Source organism: Erinaceus europaeus, chromosome 15 (assembly GCF_950295315.1).
Source record: "Erinaceus europaeus chromosome 15, mEriEur2.1, whole genome shotgun sequence".
In the NCBI taxonomy this organism is placed as follows: Eukaryota; Metazoa; Chordata; class Mammalia; order Eulipotyphla; family Erinaceidae; genus Erinaceus; species Erinaceus europaeus.
Window position 1 is genome coordinate 27,957,629 of NC_080176.1, and position 19,085 is coordinate 27,976,713.

The following is a 19,085-nucleotide window of genomic DNA, read 5'->3' on the forward strand; positions in this document are numbered from 1 at the left end:
CACACTCACAAGCGCCAGACTCTTTGCCACCTTCCAGGCCAGGGCCCTACAATTCCTGCCACCATCCCCTCCTCCACGAGGCTGAATCTGTCACCGTGTCCTGTTCCCCTAACTTCCTTCCATGCTCAACTAAATCCAGATAGAGACACAGAGAGTGGAAGAGACCACAGCACTGATGCTTCCTTCGAAAGGGTGGAGGAGGGGGCCAGGCTTGAACCTGGGTTGTGAACACAGCAATGCATCTATCCAAGTGAGCTATATTGCCAGCCCCCGAGGGCTTCTTTTGAACCAGAGCATCAGAGACTCAGCAGAATGATATAGTGTATCTCTCTGATAAGACTGGGGTCAGGGACCCCAGCACCTCCAAGATCTGGGGGGAGTCCCCCATCATGAATTCACTTCGTGCCCCTAGAGGATGGCCGGCTGCCTGGCTTCCTGACCCGGCTCTCCTGCCACCCCTCCCACCCCTAGTGTTCAAGTCCCTGGACATGTCGCGCTCGGTGTCAGTCACCACGGCCGGCCAGTGCCGCCTCGCCCCGCTGATCCAGGTCATCTTGGACTGCAGCCACCTTTACGATTACACAGTCAAGCTTCTCTTCAAACTGCACTCGTGTGAGTACTCGCCTCTGAGCCGCGGGCAGGCAGGCAGCCGGGCCTCAGGCTGGCCCCGAAAAACAAGGGGCCCTAGGGCACCCAGCAGGCTGTCTTTCTTCCTTATAATTTATTTCTTGCAGTCTGGGAAATAGCTCAGCTGGTAGGAGCACAGGACCTGCGTGGCTGAGGCTCCCAGTTCCACCCTCACCACCACATGTACCACATGTGCTCTGACCTCTCTTGCTCTCTCTTGTGAAACTCTCTCTTCCTTATGTGAAAAAATAAAATCTTTAAAATTTATATGAGGGGGGCAAGCAGCAGCACACCCAGTGAAGTGCACGTTACCATGCGCAAGGGCCAGGGTTCAAAGCCCCACTCCCCACCTGCAGCGGGGGAGACTTCACAAGCAGTGAAACAGGTCTGCAGGTGTGTCTCTCTCCTTCTCTCTCTTCTCCCCTCTTAATTTCTCTCTATCTTATAGAAAGGGGGAAAAAAGGGGGGGAATGGCCTCCAGGAACAGTAGATTCATATTGCTGCCACTGAGCGTCAGTGATAACCCTGGTGGACCAGGACAGTAGCAGCGGGCTTAATCCAGGTGCGTTTCACAGTAGGGAGGTTGGCGCTTGGTGTTTAGGGTTAGCCAACCTTTGGAGCAAGAGGGCAGGGCTGGAGGGTGGGGAGAGGACAAGTGAAGAAAGGACTAAGAGGAGCTCTGAAGGCAGAGAAACCTGTAGAAAGTGTTTGCATGTTCCAGAGCCGAATTTCCCACCTCCTCTTTTTTTCTTTTATTCCTCCAGGGTTATTGCTGGGCTCGGTGCCTGCACCATGAATCCACCACTCCTGGAGGCCATTTTTCCCCCTTTTTTGTTGCCCTTGTTGTTGTAGCCTCGTTGTGGTTATCACTATTACCATTGTTAATGTTGTTTGTTGTTGGATAGGACCGAGAGAAATGGAGAGAGGAGGGGAAGACAGAGAGGGGGAGAGAAAGACAGACACCTGCAGACCTGCTTCACCACCTGTGAAGCGACTCCCCTGCAGGTAGGGAGCCAGGGGCTCAAACCGGGATCCTTACACCAGTCCTTGCACTTTGCGCCACGTGCGCTTAACCTACTGCACCAACCCAACCCCCACCTCCTTTTTTAAAAATTTTTTTTATATCTATTTATTTTTATTTCCCCGTTTGTTGCCCTTGTTGTTTTTATTATGGTTGTTGTTATTGATGTCGTTGTTGGATAGGACAGAGAGAAATGGAGGGAGGAGGGGAAAAGAGAGGGGGAGAGAAAGATAGACCCCTGCAGACCTGTTTCACCACCTGTGAAGTGACTCCCATGCAGGTGGGGAGCTGGGGGCTTGATCCGGAATCCTTATACCGGTCCTTGGGCTTCATACCATGTGCACTTAACCCACTGCGCTACCGCCCGCTCCCTCCCCCCACCTCCTTACAGAGCGGGGTTCTGGTGGTCTGGGAGGTGGTGCAATGGATAAAACATTGGACTCTCAAGCTTGAGGTCCTGAGTTCAATCCCCGGCAGCACATGTATCAGAGTGATGTCTGGTTCTTTCTCTCTCTTCTACCTTTCTCAAATAAAATTATAAAAAAAATTAAATAAGGGAGCCGGGCTGTAGCGCAGCGGGTTAAGCGCAGGTGGCGCTAAGCACAAGGACCGGCATGAGGATCCCGGTTCGAGCCCCCGGCTCCCCACCTGCAGGGGAGTCGCTTCACAGGTGGTGAAGCAGATCTGCAGGTGTCTGTCTTTCTCTCCTCCTCTCTGTCCTCCCCTCCTCTCTCCATTTCTCTCTGTGTCCTATCCAACAACGACGACATCAACTACAACAACAATAACTACAACAACAATAAAAAAAAAAGGGCAACAAAAGGGAAGATAAATAAATAAAAAATTACAAAAAAATTAAATAAATAAAATTTTAAAAAAATAGAGCAGGGTTCTGGACCCACACAGCACTCACATAGATAGCCTGGGGACAGGGAGACAGGGAGAAGGGTGGAAGGGGCCAGACAGTGGCACACCTGGTTGAGTGCACGTGTTACATATGCCCAGGTTCGAGCCCCCAGTCCCCCCCTGCAAGGGCGAAACTTTGCAAGTGGTGAAGCAGGGTTACAGATGTCTGCCTCTCTCCCTGTCTACCTCCCCGTAACCCTAACCCTCTCAATTTCTGATTATCTCTACCCAACAAATAAAGATAATAATAAATAAAATTAAATAAAATATAAACAGTAGGGGCCAGGAGGTGGCGCACCTGGTTAAGCACACACATTCCAGTGTGCAAGGACCCAGGTTCAAGCCCCTGGTCCCCACAAAAAGAGAGAGAAAGAGAGAGAGAGAGAGAGAGAGAGAGAAAGAAAGCTTCACAAGTGGTGAAGCAGGACTACAGGTGTCTCTGTCTTTCTCCCTCTGTCTATTTCCCCCTCCCCTCTCAGCTTCTCTCTGTCTCTATCCAATAATAAATAACTAAAAAAAAATTAAAATAAATAAAGATAAACACTCCATTTTAGAATAGTTGGAGCAGTCCAGGAAGTTAGAAAAACCCTATAAGGATTCTTGTAGACCACTCTGGGCCCAGTCTCCTCTGTTGGAAACATTTGTTACTGCCAAGGAAAGAGTATTTATTTATTTATTTATTTATTTATTTATTTATTTATTTATTTTGCCTCCACAGTTATTGCTGGGGCTCCGTGCCTGCACTACAAATCCACTGCTCCTGGAAGCCATCTCTCTCTCTTTTTTTTTTAATAGGATAGAGAGAAATTGAGAAGGGGGGGGAGATAGAGAGGAGAGAGAAAGACACCTGCAGATCTGCTTCATTGCTTGTGAAGTGACTCCCCTGCTGGTGGGGATCCGGGGACTCCAGGATCTTTGTGCGGGTTCATGGACTTCCTTACACTTCATACTGTGCATTTAACCCAGTGTGCTACTGCCTGACGCCCCCTAGTAAGGAAAAAGTTAATGATACGTCACCGTTAAGTTAAGTCACCTGAGGTCCTTACTCTCCTGGGGATGTCAGGATTCCCCACCCTCACCACTTGCCGCAGGAAGACTAGTCCTCTCTCTCCCTCCGTCCCCTCTCTCATCCTCTTCCACCTCCCCAGGTCTCCCCGCTGACACCCTGCAGGGCCACCGGGACCGCTTCATGGAGCAGTTCACAAAGTGAGTGACTTTGAGTGATGGGGACAAGTCACCAAGAGCTGTAAGACCTGCTTTGGGATCACTGAGGGGTGAGGGCACCTGCAGGGTGAGGCCATGGGACAGTGGCAGCCTGCCAGTGGCTGTGGGAAGCTGCCCTCTGCTACCCAGTCCCATCCAGGCAGGTGGGAGGAGAGATTTCACTCTTTGACTCCTCACCCGCTTCACACCCGGTGCTGCTACAAACCTCCCAAGGCCTCTGGCCTCACACCTGACACCTGCTGCTGCCTGTCTCCAGGGGCACTTCTCTCCAAGTCCAGTCTCACATGCCGCAAGGGCTGTTTGGCTTCTCAGTGCCAAGCTGAAGTCTCAAGATTATCCTGAGAAAATCTTTTTCTCCCTAGCCTTGTCTTTTTGCCTCTTTTTTAAACCAGAGCCCCTCTCAGCTCTGGCTGATGATGTTGCTGGGGATTGAACCTGAGGCCTCAGAGACTCTGGCATGTAAGTCTTCTGCAGAACCCCTGTGCTGTCTTTTCAATTGGTTTAACATGGATTTATTATATTATCATAAAACTTGGGAGTACAGATCCACACATACTCACCATAAGTGACCAAAGTTCCAGTGATACCAAAAAGACCCCTCTCTTCTCCTCACTTCCCTTTCTGTCTCCTCTGCTGACCCTCACTCATACCTTTGTCAAAGTCTCAGAATCAGTTTGGTTGTCATCATTATGATTACTACCACTACTGCTATTACGGAAAATGTGTTTTGTTTCACTGTTGTTGTTGTTAGTTATAGAGTCCATACATGAAGAGAACTAGCTGGCATTTGGCTTTCAGTCCCCAGCCTTCTAGCTCAGGACACCCCCATCCACACCCCCACCCCCACAGAGGTCAGAGATCCCAAGCTCAGCCTGATTCCTCTCTCTCACTGCCCCCCGTCCAGCACATGTATCTTGACTCTGTTCATCTCTTTGATCTGGCATTGTTGGGCCTTCATGAATACACGATCCAACCTGACCCAACTTTTTCATTGAGACAAAAACAGGCAGACAGGCAGAAAGAAAAAGAACTTCCCAGGCTGGGGACACAGCATGATGTTTCTGTAAAGAGCCTCTCATGCCTGAGATTCCAAAGCCCCAGGCTCAGTACCCAGCACCACACATCAGCCAGACCTGAGGAGTGATCTGGTCTTTTTCTCTCTGTATCGTTCTCATTAAAATAAAACAAAATATTTTAAAAAGAGTTTGAGGCAAGGCCTCAGACCTGAGCCACAACATATGCTCTGCCCAGTGAGTTGTCCCCCAGTATCAATGTCCCCATCTCTCTAGCGCCACTGCTGCCTGATGAGAACTTTCCAGTGTCCACAGGACTCTGCACCAGCCCCTCGGGGCTCCCCTAATCCCTGTCCAACCAGCAGTCATAGCAGCCATGTCAGGACATAAATTCCCGCTCACCCTGTCAGTGGCTTCCACTCACTCTGGTGAGAGCCCAGCCACACCCTGCATGCTCTGCTGGGTCTCTCGAGACCTAGTCCCGAGGCCTGCTGTGGCTTCAGGCCTGTCCATGCTGTTTCTGCCTCATAGGTGCTGCCTCGTTTCTGCACCCACCCCCTTGCACCCCCATCCCTCCTTGGGGCCTTGGCACTTGCCTGGCCTGTTTACTTCACTGAGGCAGCCGGGTTGCCTTATGTAAGCCCAGGTCCCCCCAGCTCTCATGCCACTGAGCCCCCAAAGCCTGTCCTCCGTCCCAGAACCCCACTTATTTCCTCTGTAGTTGTTTTAAAGTTTCTGTCCACCTTTTATCAATTACTTTATTTTACTCTAATGAGAGAGTTACAGAGAGAAAGACCAGAGCCCTACTCAGTTCTAGCTGATGGTGGTACTATGGATTGAACCTGGGACCTCAGAGCCTCAGGCAGGAAGGTGTTTTGTAGAACCATTATGCTGTCTCCCCAGCTCTGTTTATCTTTTTTTTAATTGGCTTTCCCCCCCTTTTGTTGCCCTTATTGTTTTATTGTTGTAGTTGTTGATGTCATCGTTGTTGGGCAGGACAGAGAAATGGAGAGAGATGGAGAAGACAGAGAGGGGGAGAGAAAGACACCTGCAGACCTGCTTCACCACTTGTGAAGCAACTCCCCTGCAGGTGGGGAGCTGGAGCTCGAACTGGGATCCTTACGCCGATCCTTGCGATTCATGCCACATGCGCTTAACCCACTGCACTACCACCCGACCCCCTGTTTATCTTTTATGATAGAGGAACCAGAGCACTGCTTAGCTCTGACACAGGGCAGTAGCAGGGTTCGAACCTGTGCTCTAAACACCCTGATTCCTCACATCCCCACCCCACTGTTTGACTGTCTTAGCCTGAGTTACAACTCCAGCATCTGAAGCACTGGATCAGTGTTTGAATGAATGAATAAACCTGGTAGCTAGTCCAGGAGAGATTGTTTGTCTGGCCGAGGGAAGAATTATTCTGATGATGGAAAGAAAAGTAAAAGGTCAGCTTCCATTGAGCTTGTTGGCAGAGAGCTGAGTTGGGGAAAGGCTGGTGGTGAGAGAGGTGGACGAGGGAGCGCATGGCGGTTTAGTGCCTCTCCCATGAGCTTTTGCTTTATCCTGCCCACCTCTTCATGCCAGTCAAGGCCCCGGCTTGGGCCTTCCCTGCTAACTCTGCAGCAACATTCAGGATTGTATCGCCCCCACCCCCCATTCCATCTGAACGGTCTAAACAGTCAATAATAGATGACTTCCGGAATCCCAGAAGACAGGTTCCAGGGCTTCGTTCCTGGAAGGTTTAGTTCTGGGAGACTGGGAATTCCACTCCAGCCCAGGGTTGTTGCTGGAGCTTGGTGCCTATACTACGAATCCACTGCTCCTGGCGGCCTTTCTTCCCATTGTTGTATTGTTGCTGCTGCTGCTGTTAGAGCAGAGAGAAGTTGTGAAGAGAGGGCAAGACAGAGCAGGGGAGAGAAAGATAGACACCTGCAGACCTGCTTCACTGTTTGTGAAGCACCCCCCCCACAGGTGGGGAGCCAGCTGGGGGCTCAAACCGGGATCCTTGTGGTTCACACTATGTGCACTTAACCCGCTGTGCCACCACCCAACCCCCAGGTGACTTCATTTTGTTTCCTGCTTTTTCTCTTTTTCTTTTTCTTTTTTCTTTTCTTTCTTTCTTTCTTTCTTTCTTTCTTTCTTTCTTTCTTTCTTTCTTTCTCTCTTTCTTTCTTCCTTTCTTCTGGCTTATAAAAAACATCTCCCGGGGGCCGGGTGGTGGTGCACCTGGTTGAGAGCTCATGTTGCAATGCTCAAGGACCTGAGTTCGAGCCCCCAGTCCCCACCTGCAGGGGAAAAACTTTGCAAGTGGTGAAGCAGTGCTGCAGGTGTCTCTCTGCCTCTTTCCCTCACTGTCTCCCCTTCCTCTCCTTGAATTCAGGCAAAACAGCTCTGATACCTTAGGAATAGGCCAGCGTCAGGGAATCTGAGGCATCGGATTTTGTGCTCAGGGCTGAGCTGCAAGAAGAGGAGGCAGAGACCCCGAGAGCCTCTTCATGGCAGAGTTCAGAAGACTGGGCAGCAACCTAGTGCATGCACTGCCTGGTCTGGTTGATTGCATGGCCCATTTCCTGTGGTTTCCATTGATTTATCCTCAGAGAAAGTCAAATGGAACCATGTTATGATCTAGCAGTCCCACTGCCATCCATTTACCCAAAGGACATGAAAACACTCATTCACAGGACATATGTGCCCCTGTATTCAGAGATGTACTAGCCACAGTAGCCAAAGTGTGGGAGCAGCCTAAATGCCCATAAACTTCATCAGATAAAGAAGCTGTAGACCAGGGGGCTGGGCGGTGGTCCACCCATTTAAACGCACATAGTATTAAGCACAAAGACCCGTGTAAGGATCTGGATTCGAGCCCCCAGCTCCCCATCTGCAGGGGAGATGCTTCACAAGCAGTGAAGCAGGTGTCTCTCTCTCTCTCTCTCTCTCCCTATTTCTTCCCCCCCCCCCCCCAGTTTCTTTCTGTCCTATCCAATAATGGTTCCGTAGCCCCCACCCATGTCCACTTGGTCGATTCCAAATTATATTCCTCCGTGAGGATAATTTCTGGAACCATCCGTTCCACCCCGGTTCCATGGCTGCCAGTTCTTAGCAACATCGCCCCGCCAGATATTCGTTGGGATGCGGCATCATCTAAGTTCATTTCCCACGTCTACGCTCGACCGGACCTGCCAATATACGCGGATATCTTCGCCCACCCTGTCCAACGCTTGACATCTCGTCACCCAATCTGGTCCCCTACGCCTACACTGAACTTCTCTGTTCCAGTCTCTTGGAGACGGAGCTGGCAGTCAACTGAGGTAAAGAACAAACACCTCATCACAGACCCCTGCAAGCGTCAACCCGGCTTTGACCTAGCACGTTATGATTGGGCCCTCCTCAATTGCTATCGAACAGGCCATGGCCGGTGCGCCGCTATGTTCCATCGCTGGGGAGCCAGAGAGGACCCGAACTGCCCCTGCGGCTCCAGACAGACTATGACCCACATAGTCAACGACTGCCACCTCTCCAGATTCAAAGGAGGTCTCGAAACTTTACATCAGGCTCAACCTGATGCTGTTGACTGGCTACGGAAGAAGGGTGAACGCTAGAAGAAGAAATCCAATAAAATGGGGCTGGGGGGGAATGGCTACCAGGAGCAGTGGATTCGTAGTGCCGGCACCTAGCCCCAGCGATATAACGCTGGAGGCAAACAAAAAGAAAAGCTATATGCCATAGAGTCAGTGGAATAAGAGGTGAGATTGTCTTGTTAGGAGCAAAGCAGATGGAACTGGAGGTGATGGAAGTGAAATAAGCAAAGAAGTGAAGGACAACTACCAAAGGCTTCACTCATGGAAGACAGATGAAAAGGAAGGAAAGAAAGAAAAGGAAGAAAGGAAAAGGAGGATAAGTAAACTATCTCTTATACTTTGTGGAAACAACAGGCTGTTGTTGATGCAGCAGTGCATCATGTGTCTAAGGCTCTGAGGCCCCAGAGTCAACCCCTGGCCAAAGATAAGCCAGAACTGAGCAGGGCCCTGATGGCAAAAGTATATTTAAATAAAAGGGTTTAACATATATATATTTAAACATAAGGCTTTGCCTTATGCCTGGCCCAGGTTGGGGTCCCTGGGGTACACCACGTGGGGCAATGCCACAGCAATGAAGAAGCTTCGGTGCTATAGTCTTCTCTCTTTTCTCTCTCTTTCCTTTTTCTCTCCCTCTCTCTCTTTCTCTCCCTCTCTGCCTCTCTCTCTCTCTCCCTGTCTCCCTCTCTCCCTCTCCCCCTCTCCCTCTCTCCCTCTCTCTCTCGATTTGAAAATGCCATCCCAGAGTCAAGGAAATACTCACTTGGATTCACTTGGATAGTGTTCTGCTTTGCCATTTGCCTGGTCTAGGTTCAAGTCCTGGTCAAGTCCCACTGCACTGAAGGAAGTTCTGATGCTGTGGTCTCTTTCACATGCACATACTCACTCTCTCGCTCTCTCACTCTCCCCCCTCCCCATCAGAAAAAAAAAACAACAGTTACGAGCAGTGAAGTCAGGCCTGTGTGAGATCCCAGTGACAACAGAGAATAAGACTAAATAAAAAGTGTAGAGGGTGGAAGGCAGACAGCATAATGGTTCCGCAAAAGACTCATGCCTGACGTTCCAAAGTCCCAGGTTCAATCCCCCGCACCACCATCAGCCAGACCTGAGTAGGGCTCTAGTAAAAAAAAAAAGTATAGAAAACCCATTGGTTTATTTTGTTTGTTGGTTGGTTTTTTTTTTTTTTATGAGCATCACACCTTGCATTCCTCCACCTTCAAACTGCCGTAACTCCCTGGTGAGGCAAAAATCCCCAGAGGCTCTGTCCTGTGAGCCCTGGGAAGCCACAGGGAAGGAGGCCTGGCAGAAAAGCCTCTTCCCCCTGAGAGCGTCACAATTGAACCCAGCGCCATGGAGCCCATCTCCTTGACAGCCCAGGCCTTTAGGTTGGGCAGGCAGCCTGGAAGCCAGGTGGTTTTGCTGCCCCATCTGGGGGCTGGGGAAGGCAGCAAGCACCCCCTCAGGCCCGTCTGCACCCCCAGGTTGAAAGATCTGTTCTACCGCTCCTGCAACCTACAGTACTTCAAGCGGCTCATCCAAATCCCTCAGCTGCCTGAGGTAAGTGGGGGGCCCAGGGCCCCTCCCAGTGGGAGGCGAGCCAAGCTGAGGGTTTGCCTCCCTGCCCTCTCCAGAACCCGCCCAACTTCCTCCGGGCCTCTGCGCTGTCAGAGCACATCAGCCCTGTGGTGGTCATCCCCGCCGAGGCCTCGTCCCCCGACAGCGAGCCGGTCCTGGACAAGGATGACCTCATGGACATGGATGCCTCCCAGCAGGTGACGCCGTGCGGGAAGGGGGGCCGGGCAGTGTCCAGCAACAGGCTTCCTTCCCTGTGTGGTCCAAGCCAGCGACTTAGACCATCCGATTTGCTTACAGTACTCCGCTGGCAGTAGAGGTGGGGGATGGTACAACCACATTCAGGGGGGCTGGTGGGCTGACTCTGGCAGTGCCAGGGCAGGGGTGGGGCACTTCTCCTGAACCGGGTCCTCAGATGTTCTCGCCAAAGAAGGCTTCTGAGTCACAGATGGGGCTCCAGATGGGAGTTCACATCTGGTACAGTTCTTCTTCTTCCTCTTCCTCTTCTTCTTCCTCATCTTCTTCTTCTTCTCCTTCTCCTTCTTCTTATTTGTTAATCTTTATTTATTGGATAAAGACAGCCAGAAATCCAGAGAGAAGGGGAAGATAGAAAGGGAGAGAGACAAAGAGACACCTGCAGCCCTGCTTCACTACTCGCAAAGCTTTTCCCCTGCAGGTGGGGGCCCAGGAACTCAAACTTGGGTCCTTGAGCACTGTAACATGCACGCTACCAGGTGCGCCACCACCCGGCCACTGGTGCAGTTCTGCATCAACTTCAGTGCAGTGTGAGTTCATTGTCTTCGTATGTGTATATAGAGAGAAGCTGGAACATCACACAGGCACGTGCCAGTGCTGAGGCTTGAACCTGGGGCCTTGGGCTGTTCCCCAGATGACAGTGCCTGATATTTATTTGGTTCGTTTGTTTATTTTTGAGAAAGAGAGGAAAGGAGAGAGAGAGAGAGAGAGAGAGACCGACCACAGCACTGAAGCTTCCTTCAATAGAGTGGGGACAGGGCTTGAACCTCATTCGTGCGCATGGCAAAAAGCAGTGAGCTGTTTCCCCTCCCCACCCCACCCCCACCACCAGTGTTCGACTTTGGACCCTATTTCAGAGCTGTGTTATCAGCACCACTTGTTAATTCCTGGGAGAGGCCCTCTCGCACAGCCACCTTTTTCTGTCCTGACTTTTCACGTAGCTGCCTCTCTTGGTAATATCTAAGTCGCTCTCCATCCCCCTCACCTTGGCACCGCTGAGGTTCAGCTCCATCTTAGGGGCCCCCACCTTCTCGCCAGCTGGGGTTCATACACAGTCAATCCATGTAAAGTTTTATTTCGTTTTTATTGTTTATTTATTGGATAGAGACAGAGAAATTAGGAGGGAAGGGGAAGCTAGAGAGACAGACAGAGCCCTGCTTCACCATTTGTAAAGCCTCCCCCCTGCAGGTGGGGACCAGGGGCTTGAACCGGGGTCATTGGGCATTGTAACTTGTCCACTCAACTACCAGCTGTCATCTCTCCACCCCCTCCATTTAATGTTTTAATCCATTAGGATTCTTACACTATCAACGCATGTGACACTTGGCTCTTTCCACTGGTGTGGGGAGGGGGGGAGTCTGACAAGGGCTTCTTGGTTTTGTCCAGTTCAGTCACTTTCTAACCTGACTTGGTCATAGACAGGGCTGCCTGCCCCATAGGCAAGGGCCATATGTGGATCTGAACTGAACTGAGAAATGGTTCCTTCCTCCCCTTCACTCACTGAGCTGCAGAGAGAGAGAGAAATCCACCAGATCGCTAACCATGTCCTTCCTCCTCTATGCCCACACAGAATGCCTTTGACAACAAGTTTGATGACATCTTTGGCAGCTCGTTCAGCAGTGATCCCTTCAATTTCAACAGTCAGAATGGTGTGAACAAGGATGAGAAGTGAGTCCTGGGAGGCCGCAAGTAGAGGGAACTGGGATTGAGGGAAGCCCTGCTCTGACCGGCAGCATCTGGCCAAGCCACGTTATCCAGGGTCCTTGCTCAGGCTTCTCAGCTCAGCATCTTCCTCCTCAGCTATTCACTCATTTAGTTAGTTAGTTAGTTATGAAAACAATGGGGGGAGAGAGAGAGAAAATCAGAGCATCGGTGTGGCACATGAAGTTCCAGGGACAGAACTCAGAGCATCATTCTTGAGAGTCCAGTTACTCTAGCCACTGCACTACCTCCCAGCCATCTTACCCTCCACTCTGTGTCTCTTTGTCCCCAGAGGAAAGTCAAGAGGCTGGAAGAGCGGTGACCCCCCTATGGGTAGGACTAATAACATGTTGATCATCAGAGTGCTTTATGGAATTACAAAGTTTGGCCCCAAATTAATACCAGCTCTTAACTTCCTCCCCTGATCTCTGCTTACATTTAATGGAGAAGTGTGGGGGGGTCTGGGAGGTGACTCAGTGTGCAGAGTGCATGCCTTCCATGCATGAGGTCCTACGGCCAGTCCAAACACCATAGCAGCACCATGGACAGCAACCAGGGAGTCCCATGGATGGTGGGCAGGACTATGGGGTCTCTTCTCTCTCAGCACCATGAACAGCACTCAGGGAGCCCCATGGATGGTGGAGCAGGGCCATGGGGGTCTCTCCTCTCTCAGAACCCCATGGATGGTTAAGCAGGGCTGTGGAGTTTCTCCTTCTAAGCACCATGGACAGCACCCAGGGAGCCCCATGGGGGGTGGGGCAGGGCTGTTGGGAGGGGGTGGTCTCAGCACCCAGGGAGCCCCATGAAGGGTGGGGCAGGGTTGTGCGGTCTCTCCTCTCAGCACCATGCACAGCACTGACAAAGTTCCATGGATGGTGGAGCAGTGCTATCTCCTCTCCCTCTCTCTCCCTCTTCCTCTCCCTCTCCTTCTCCCTCCCCCTCCCCCTCCCTCTCTCCCTCTCCCTCCATCCTCTCTCTCCCTCTCCCTCCCTCCCTTTCTCACCCTCCTTCTCTCTCTGTTTCTACCTCTTTCTCTCCTTCCCTACATTCTAAGAAGTTTAAACTGAATATTGGGCCAGTGAAGCACCAATCACAGCAGCCTTGGCTTCACCTCCAGCACTTGATGTCCCTGTAGCATTAAGTTAGATGAGAAGAGGGGTGGGAGCAGACACGTGTTCTGTTCACAGGGATCACATCATCGAGCAGCTGCACAGAGAGATTGCAGCCCTGAAAGCACAGCTGGAGAGCCTGAAGACTGAGGTATTTGGGGCCCCTGTTCTGCACTGGGCTCGGAAGAGGCAGAGGGGCTCACGTCTACTTCTCCTGGACACTTGTTGGGAGACATCCCTCTTATGGAGGGGTGGGGGCATGTAAAAACAGCAGAAGGAGCTGGCCGTCCTCTGCGCTCCATCACTCCAAGCACAGCATGGCCCCTGTGGCCCAGTGCTCAGCAGGAATATGACTTCAGGCCGTGACCCAGTGGCAGGAAGGCCTGATCTTGTGACAGGCTGAGTGGGGCTTGTGTCCTGCGTCTGCTCCTCTGACCTGAAGCTGGACAGTGTCACTCTCCTCTGGGACACCCCCCTTCCCACCCCTGGGGCTCTGTTGGTGGGGTGTGAGGTGACCTGTGCCAGCCTGGAGGCCCCCACTTGTGAGGCCCTTGGGAGGGTCAGGTTGTAAAGCCCAGCCTTCCATCAGGTCAGTGCTGGAGACTGGCGAGGGCTCGCTTTTCCTGTCCAGCACCCCCCTTTGTGTGGGACCCCCACTCACCAGCTGGGTCCCCTGCAGAGTCAGCGAGCCATGCTGCAGCTCAAGGGCCAGGTGAGTGAGCTGGAGGCGGAGCTGGCCGAGCAGCAGCACCTGCGGCAGCAGGCAGCCGACGACTGCGAGTTCCTGCGAGCAGAACTGGATGAGCTCAAGAGGAAGCGGGAGGACACGGAAAAGGCTCAGCGCAGCCTGACGGAGATTGAGCGTGAGGGGCAGGGTGGGGCTGGGCCTGGAGGGCGGAGGGAGGCTGGGGGAGTGGGGCCCGGCGCATTGGGTGGAAGACACGGCCAGTTGGAGTCTCAACAGATGTGGGGGACAGCCCCCTATGGGGCGCCCAGCTGAGTGCCTGGAGGTGGGGTGAGTAGGATGATGTAGCCAGGAAATAGCTCAGCTGTCAGAACACAGGGCTTGCATGCTGGAGGCTCTAGGCTCAATCCCCGGTGGTGCATATGCCTGTGTAAGGTTTTGGCTTTCCATCTCTGTCTCTCTCTTTCTCCATCTCAGATGAAACAAGTGATAGAAAACAAATAGTGAGTTCGGGAGGTGGCACAGTGGGTAAAGCACTGGACTCTTGAGCATGAGGTCCCAAGATCAGTCCCCGGCAGCACCATGTACCAAAGTGATATCTGGTTCTGTTTTTCTTTCTCTCTGCCTATCATTCTTCATGAGTTAATAAATAAAATCTTTAAAGCAAACAAAAAAACATTAGGCCAGAGAGATAGCTCACTGGGTAGGGTGCCTGCATCACTGTACACACAGACCAGGTTGGAATCCCAGCACCACATAGGAGGTGCCACAGCAACTGGGGGAGCTCTGGCATTACGGTATCTCCCCCCTTTTTTAAAAATTTATTTTTTATTATCTTTATTTATTTAATAGAAACAGCCAGAATTTGAGAAAAGGGAGGAGACAGAAAAGGAGAAAAACAGAGAGACACCTTCAGCCCTGCTTCACCACTCATAAAGCTTTCCCCCAGCAGGTAGGGGCCGGGGGCTTGAACCAGAGTCCTTGTGCACTGTAACGTGTGCACTCAACCAGGTGCGCCACTACCCGGTTCCTCTCCCTTTCTCTCTTGTGTCCTTCTATCTAAATGTAAAAGTAACCCAGAGCAGTGAGCTCGCATATCCATGAGGCCCTGGCTCTACAAATTCAAATAAATAACAAAGAAAGAAGAGAAACATAATAATATTCAACAAATAGCTTTAAAATTGTTTAAAATCAACAGCCACAAACACTGACCCATATAAATGCTGTGTGGGAGTCACTGCTTTAAAAGGCCAGAATCTGTGGAATAACTTGAATCAGGTGAATTCTTAGAATTGTTTGTTTGTTTATGTAGTGTCAGGGAAAGAACCCAGCGGCTCACACAGACCTGACACTGCTGAGCTACCCCCAGGCCCAGTTCGTTCACTTTTTATTTAGAGAAATAGAGGAGAGGGGTCAGGCAGTGGCACACCTGGTTAAGTGCACACATTACAGTGCCCAAGGACCTGGGTTCGAGCCCCTGGTCCCCACCTGCAGGGGGGGAAGCTTCACGAGGGGTGAAGCAGGGCTGCAGGTGTTCCTCTGTCTCTCTCCCCTTTCTCTTTCCTTCCCCTCTCAATTTCTCTCTATCCAATAATAAATAAAAAGATTAAAAAGAAGAAGAAGACATAGAGGAGCCAGGGAGAGACCAACGGAGGAGAGAAGGGAGAGATGCCGCGCGAGGCTCTACCAAATGCAGATGCTACCCGTGGTGTCTGGACTAGAACCCAGAGCCTCACACAAGGCCAGGCTTGTGCTCTACTGGCTGATCTGTCTCCCACCCCTACGCAGAACCTGAGGGAGGGGAACGTGCAGGCATTGATGGGCAGAGGGAGCACATCCCGGGGCGCTGGCAGGGGGGTAGAGGGCACGTACAGAGCTGACTGTGACCTTGGTCCCTGGCGAGCAGGGAAGGCCCAGGCCAATGAGCAGCGGTACAGCAAGCTGAAGGAGAAATACAGTGAGCTGGTGCAGAGCCACGCAGACCTGCTGCGCAAGGTAGGCCCGCCCCGCCCCTGCAGCGGTCAGTCCCGCCCCCTGCAGAGCTCAGCCCCTCCCCCTGAAGAGCAGACCCGCCCCTGAAGAACCCAGACCCGCCCCCTGCAGAGCCCCGCCCACTGGGTGGTAACCGCCCACTAGCTGGCACCCCATTTCTTGGGAACCACGGCTTTTCTGGCCCCTATGACTTCTTAGACGTCAGCCACCAACCACCATCCTTTCCTGAGCTCTCAGGTGTCTGAGGACAGCAGTGGTCCCTGGGCCCAGCCCTCCGTGTTCAGGGTGCAGGCGTCAGGTGTCCCTTAAGACACGGCTAAGGGCGTTGCCTGGGAGGGAGTGGAGTGGATAAAGCTTTGGATTCTCAAGCATGAGGTCCTGAGTTCAATCTCCATATCACTCACATGTGCCACAGTGATTTCTGGTTCTCTCTCCCTACCATTAATAAATGTTTTAAGGCCCAGCTGAGGCCCACCCACTTGAGCTTACACAAACCCAGGTTCAAGTCCCCAGTCCCCACCTGCAAGGAGGAAAGCTTCACAAGGGGTGAAACGGTGCTGCAAGTGTCTCCACCTTTCCATTTCTATTATCCCTCCCCCTCTCAACTTCTGTCCTATCAAAATAAAAGGAGGAGAGGGGGGAAATACTGCTAGGAGAGGTGGATTTGTGCATACACGGAGCCCCAGTAATAACCTGGGTGGCAGTAAAATAAATAAATATAGGGCTGGAGTGAGAACATAATGGTTCTGCAAACAGACTCTCATGCCTGACACTTCAAGGTCTCAGGTTCGATCCTCTGTACCACCACAAGCCAGAGCTAAGCAGTGATCTGGTAAAAGTAAATAGAAAGATGAAATGGAAGAAAGGAAAAGGGGGCCAGGCGGTAGCACCGCAGGTTAAGCGCACATGGCATAAAGCGCAAAGATCTGCATAAGGATCTTGGTTCGAAGCCCCGGCTCCCCACCTGCAGGGGGGTCACTTCACAAGCCGTGAAAGCAATGCAGGTGTCTGTCTTTCTCTCCCCCTCTTTGTCTTCCCCTCCTCTCTCAATATCTCTCAGTCCTGTCCAGCAACAACAAAGGGCAACAAAATGGGGAAAAATGGCCTCCAGGAGCAGTGAATTCATAGTGTAAGCACCGAGCCCCAGCGATAACCCTGGAGGCAAAAAAAGAAAAGGAAAGAGAGAGAGGGAGAGAGGGAGAGAGGGAGAGAAAAGAAGGAGGAAGGAACTGAGAGAAAGAGCATCACCTGGCATGTGGAATTCAGGACCCCATGACGGAGAGTCTGCCACTACACCCAGGGGGCGGCGAGCTAGTACACCTGGCAGAGCCCCGGACTTGCATGTGCACAGCCCAGATTCTCTCCCCGGCACACCGCACAGGAGGTGCTGTCGCACTGGAGGAAGCATCAGTGCTGTGATGTCTCTCCCTCCCTCTCTCACTGTCTCTGTCTCTCTGAAAGAAATCAGCCTGGAGGGGTGGAGTCATGTGTGTCAAACCCCAGACACAAACAAAGGGGGAGGGGGCAGAATGAGCTAAGCCCATTGGAGACCCCATTGCTCCTTTACAGAATGCTGAGGTGACCAAGCAGGTGTCCCTGGCCAGGCAGGCACAGGCAGACATGGAGCGGGAGAAGCAGGAAGTGGAGGATTCCTTCCAGCGCCTCAGCGAGCAGGCCCAGAAGAAGGTGAGTGAAATGGGGGGGGGGGGGGGCTGCATACAGAGAGGCTGAGTCCGCCAGTGGGACCTCCCTGTGTGGTTCTGGAAAGGCTCCACGTCGAGCATGGAAGTGGTGATTGGTGTTAGTTTTTTTAAATATTTATTTATTCATTTATTTACTCTTTTTTGTTGCCCTTGTTGTTTTATTATTGTAGTTATTATTGTTGTTGTTGTCGTCAATGTCTTTGTTGTTGGATAGGACAGGTAGAAACGGAGAGAGGAGGGGAAGACAGAGAATGGGAGAGAAAGATAGACACCTGCAGACCTGCTTCACTGCTTGTGAAGCGACTCCCCTGCAGGTGGGGAGCTGGGATTTTTACGCCGATCCTTGCACTTTGCGCCATGTGCGCTTAACCTGCTGCACTACCGCCCAACTCCCTATTGGTGTTAGTTTTTAATGAGCAAGACAGAGCAAAGCACAACACCCTTCTTCCAAGGAATTCTAGTCGTAGTTTTCATCTGGTGCCAGGGATCAAAACAAGGGTGTCTCATAGGCAAGGCCAACAATCTGTCAGTGGCCCAGCTTTAAACTCCCACCCCAAATAAGAGGCGCTCTGGCCTGAGGGAAGCTCCAGTACTGTGCTGTCTCTCTGTCTCCTTCTCTCTCTACCTGAACTGGGAAAAAAAAAAAAACTCTGGGGGGGGTGTGAAAACCCAGTTCTGCTGAGAAGTGGTGTAGGCTCAAGTGCCACATTTGCAGAGCACGCCTGCAAGGCCAGCACTTCACCCACTGTGACCCTCCCTGGTTTGTTCCCAGAGCCCTGGTCAGAGCCGCTGACTGTCTTGTGTTCCAGACTCACGAGCAGACGGAAGTCCTTGAGAGCCTGAAGCGAGAACTGGCCAGCAGCAAACAGGAGCTACAGCTGGTCCAGAACAGCCTGGACGCTTCTGTTGAGGTGGGCACCGCACCCCTGCCTCCCCTCTTCCTCCCCTTCCCCTCCAGTATTGGGGACCACCATCTCCCAGCCCGTCCCCTCTGTGATGGGGTACTCCCAGGGGGTTGACAGTGGCTGGTGAGAAAGACAGAGGCCTCTGGTTCCCCCTGACCCCATCCTCTCTTGTGGCCGCCATTGCAGTCGGAATCCAAGCGGGCGGCCCAGATGGAGGCCCTGCAGCAGGAGCGGCTGGACTTGGTGAGCACCTGCGCACATCAGGAGGAGGAACTGGCCCAAGTCCGGGCACAGCTGGAACAGACGCAGCGGGACCTGGGCAGCATGCAGGCAAGACTCTCTTTCTGGGGAGGATGGGGAGATGAGTCAGGGCTTCCTCCTGAGCATGGGCCTGGCTGCCAGTGCCCAATGCTGCTCACAGAGTGGGTGAAGGAAGTCAACCTCTCTCGTGGTCACCTGAAGAGGGATGCTCTGGACACTATCTCCCCACAAATAGGAAAGGGTTTCTGGGGTCCAGCCTCACCACCTCCTGTGCCGAGGGACTCTCGCCTATACACAGAGCAGAAGAGCCACCGCTGTGCCCAGCTGCTTGGCCAGGGCTCACCACCTGAGATGCGATGCCAAGATTTGGGTCACTTTTTTTTTTTTTTTTTTGCCTCCAGGGTGCTGGAGCTCAGTGCCTGCACCACAAATCCACTGCTCCTGGAGGCTGTTTTTTTCCTTTTTTGTTGCCCTGTTTTTTTGTTTTTTTTTTATCGTTGTTGTGATTATTGTTGTTGTTGTTATTGATGTCATTG

At 52.1% G+C, this 19,085-nt stretch overlaps 1 protein-coding gene across 2 annotated transcripts in view; it reads left to right on the top strand.

Moving 5' to 3' along the window:
• The window catches only part of HIP1 (huntingtin interacting protein 1), a 130,913-nt gene that overhangs the window by 91,307 nt on the left and 20,521 nt on the right, over positions 1-19,085 (top strand). For both annotated transcript variants that reach the window (XM_060173471.1, XM_007517953.3), the window contains 11 exons: positions 472-612; positions 3,703-3,760; positions 9,848-9,923; positions 9,998-10,138; positions 11,764-11,861; positions 13,082-13,154; positions 13,683-13,866; positions 15,595-15,683; positions 17,250-17,366; positions 18,193-18,294; positions 18,475-18,618. In XM_060173471.1, coding sequence (XP_060029454.1) covers positions 472-612; positions 3,703-3,760; positions 9,848-9,923; positions 9,998-10,138; positions 11,764-11,861; positions 13,082-13,154; positions 13,683-13,866; positions 15,595-15,683; positions 17,250-17,366; positions 18,193-18,294; positions 18,475-18,618 — 1,223 coding nt within the window. The remainder of the gene's footprint in view (positions 1-471; positions 613-3,702; positions 3,761-9,847; positions 9,924-9,997; positions 10,139-11,763; positions 11,862-13,081; positions 13,155-13,682; positions 13,867-15,594; positions 15,684-17,249; positions 17,367-18,192; positions 18,295-18,474; positions 18,619-19,085) is intronic.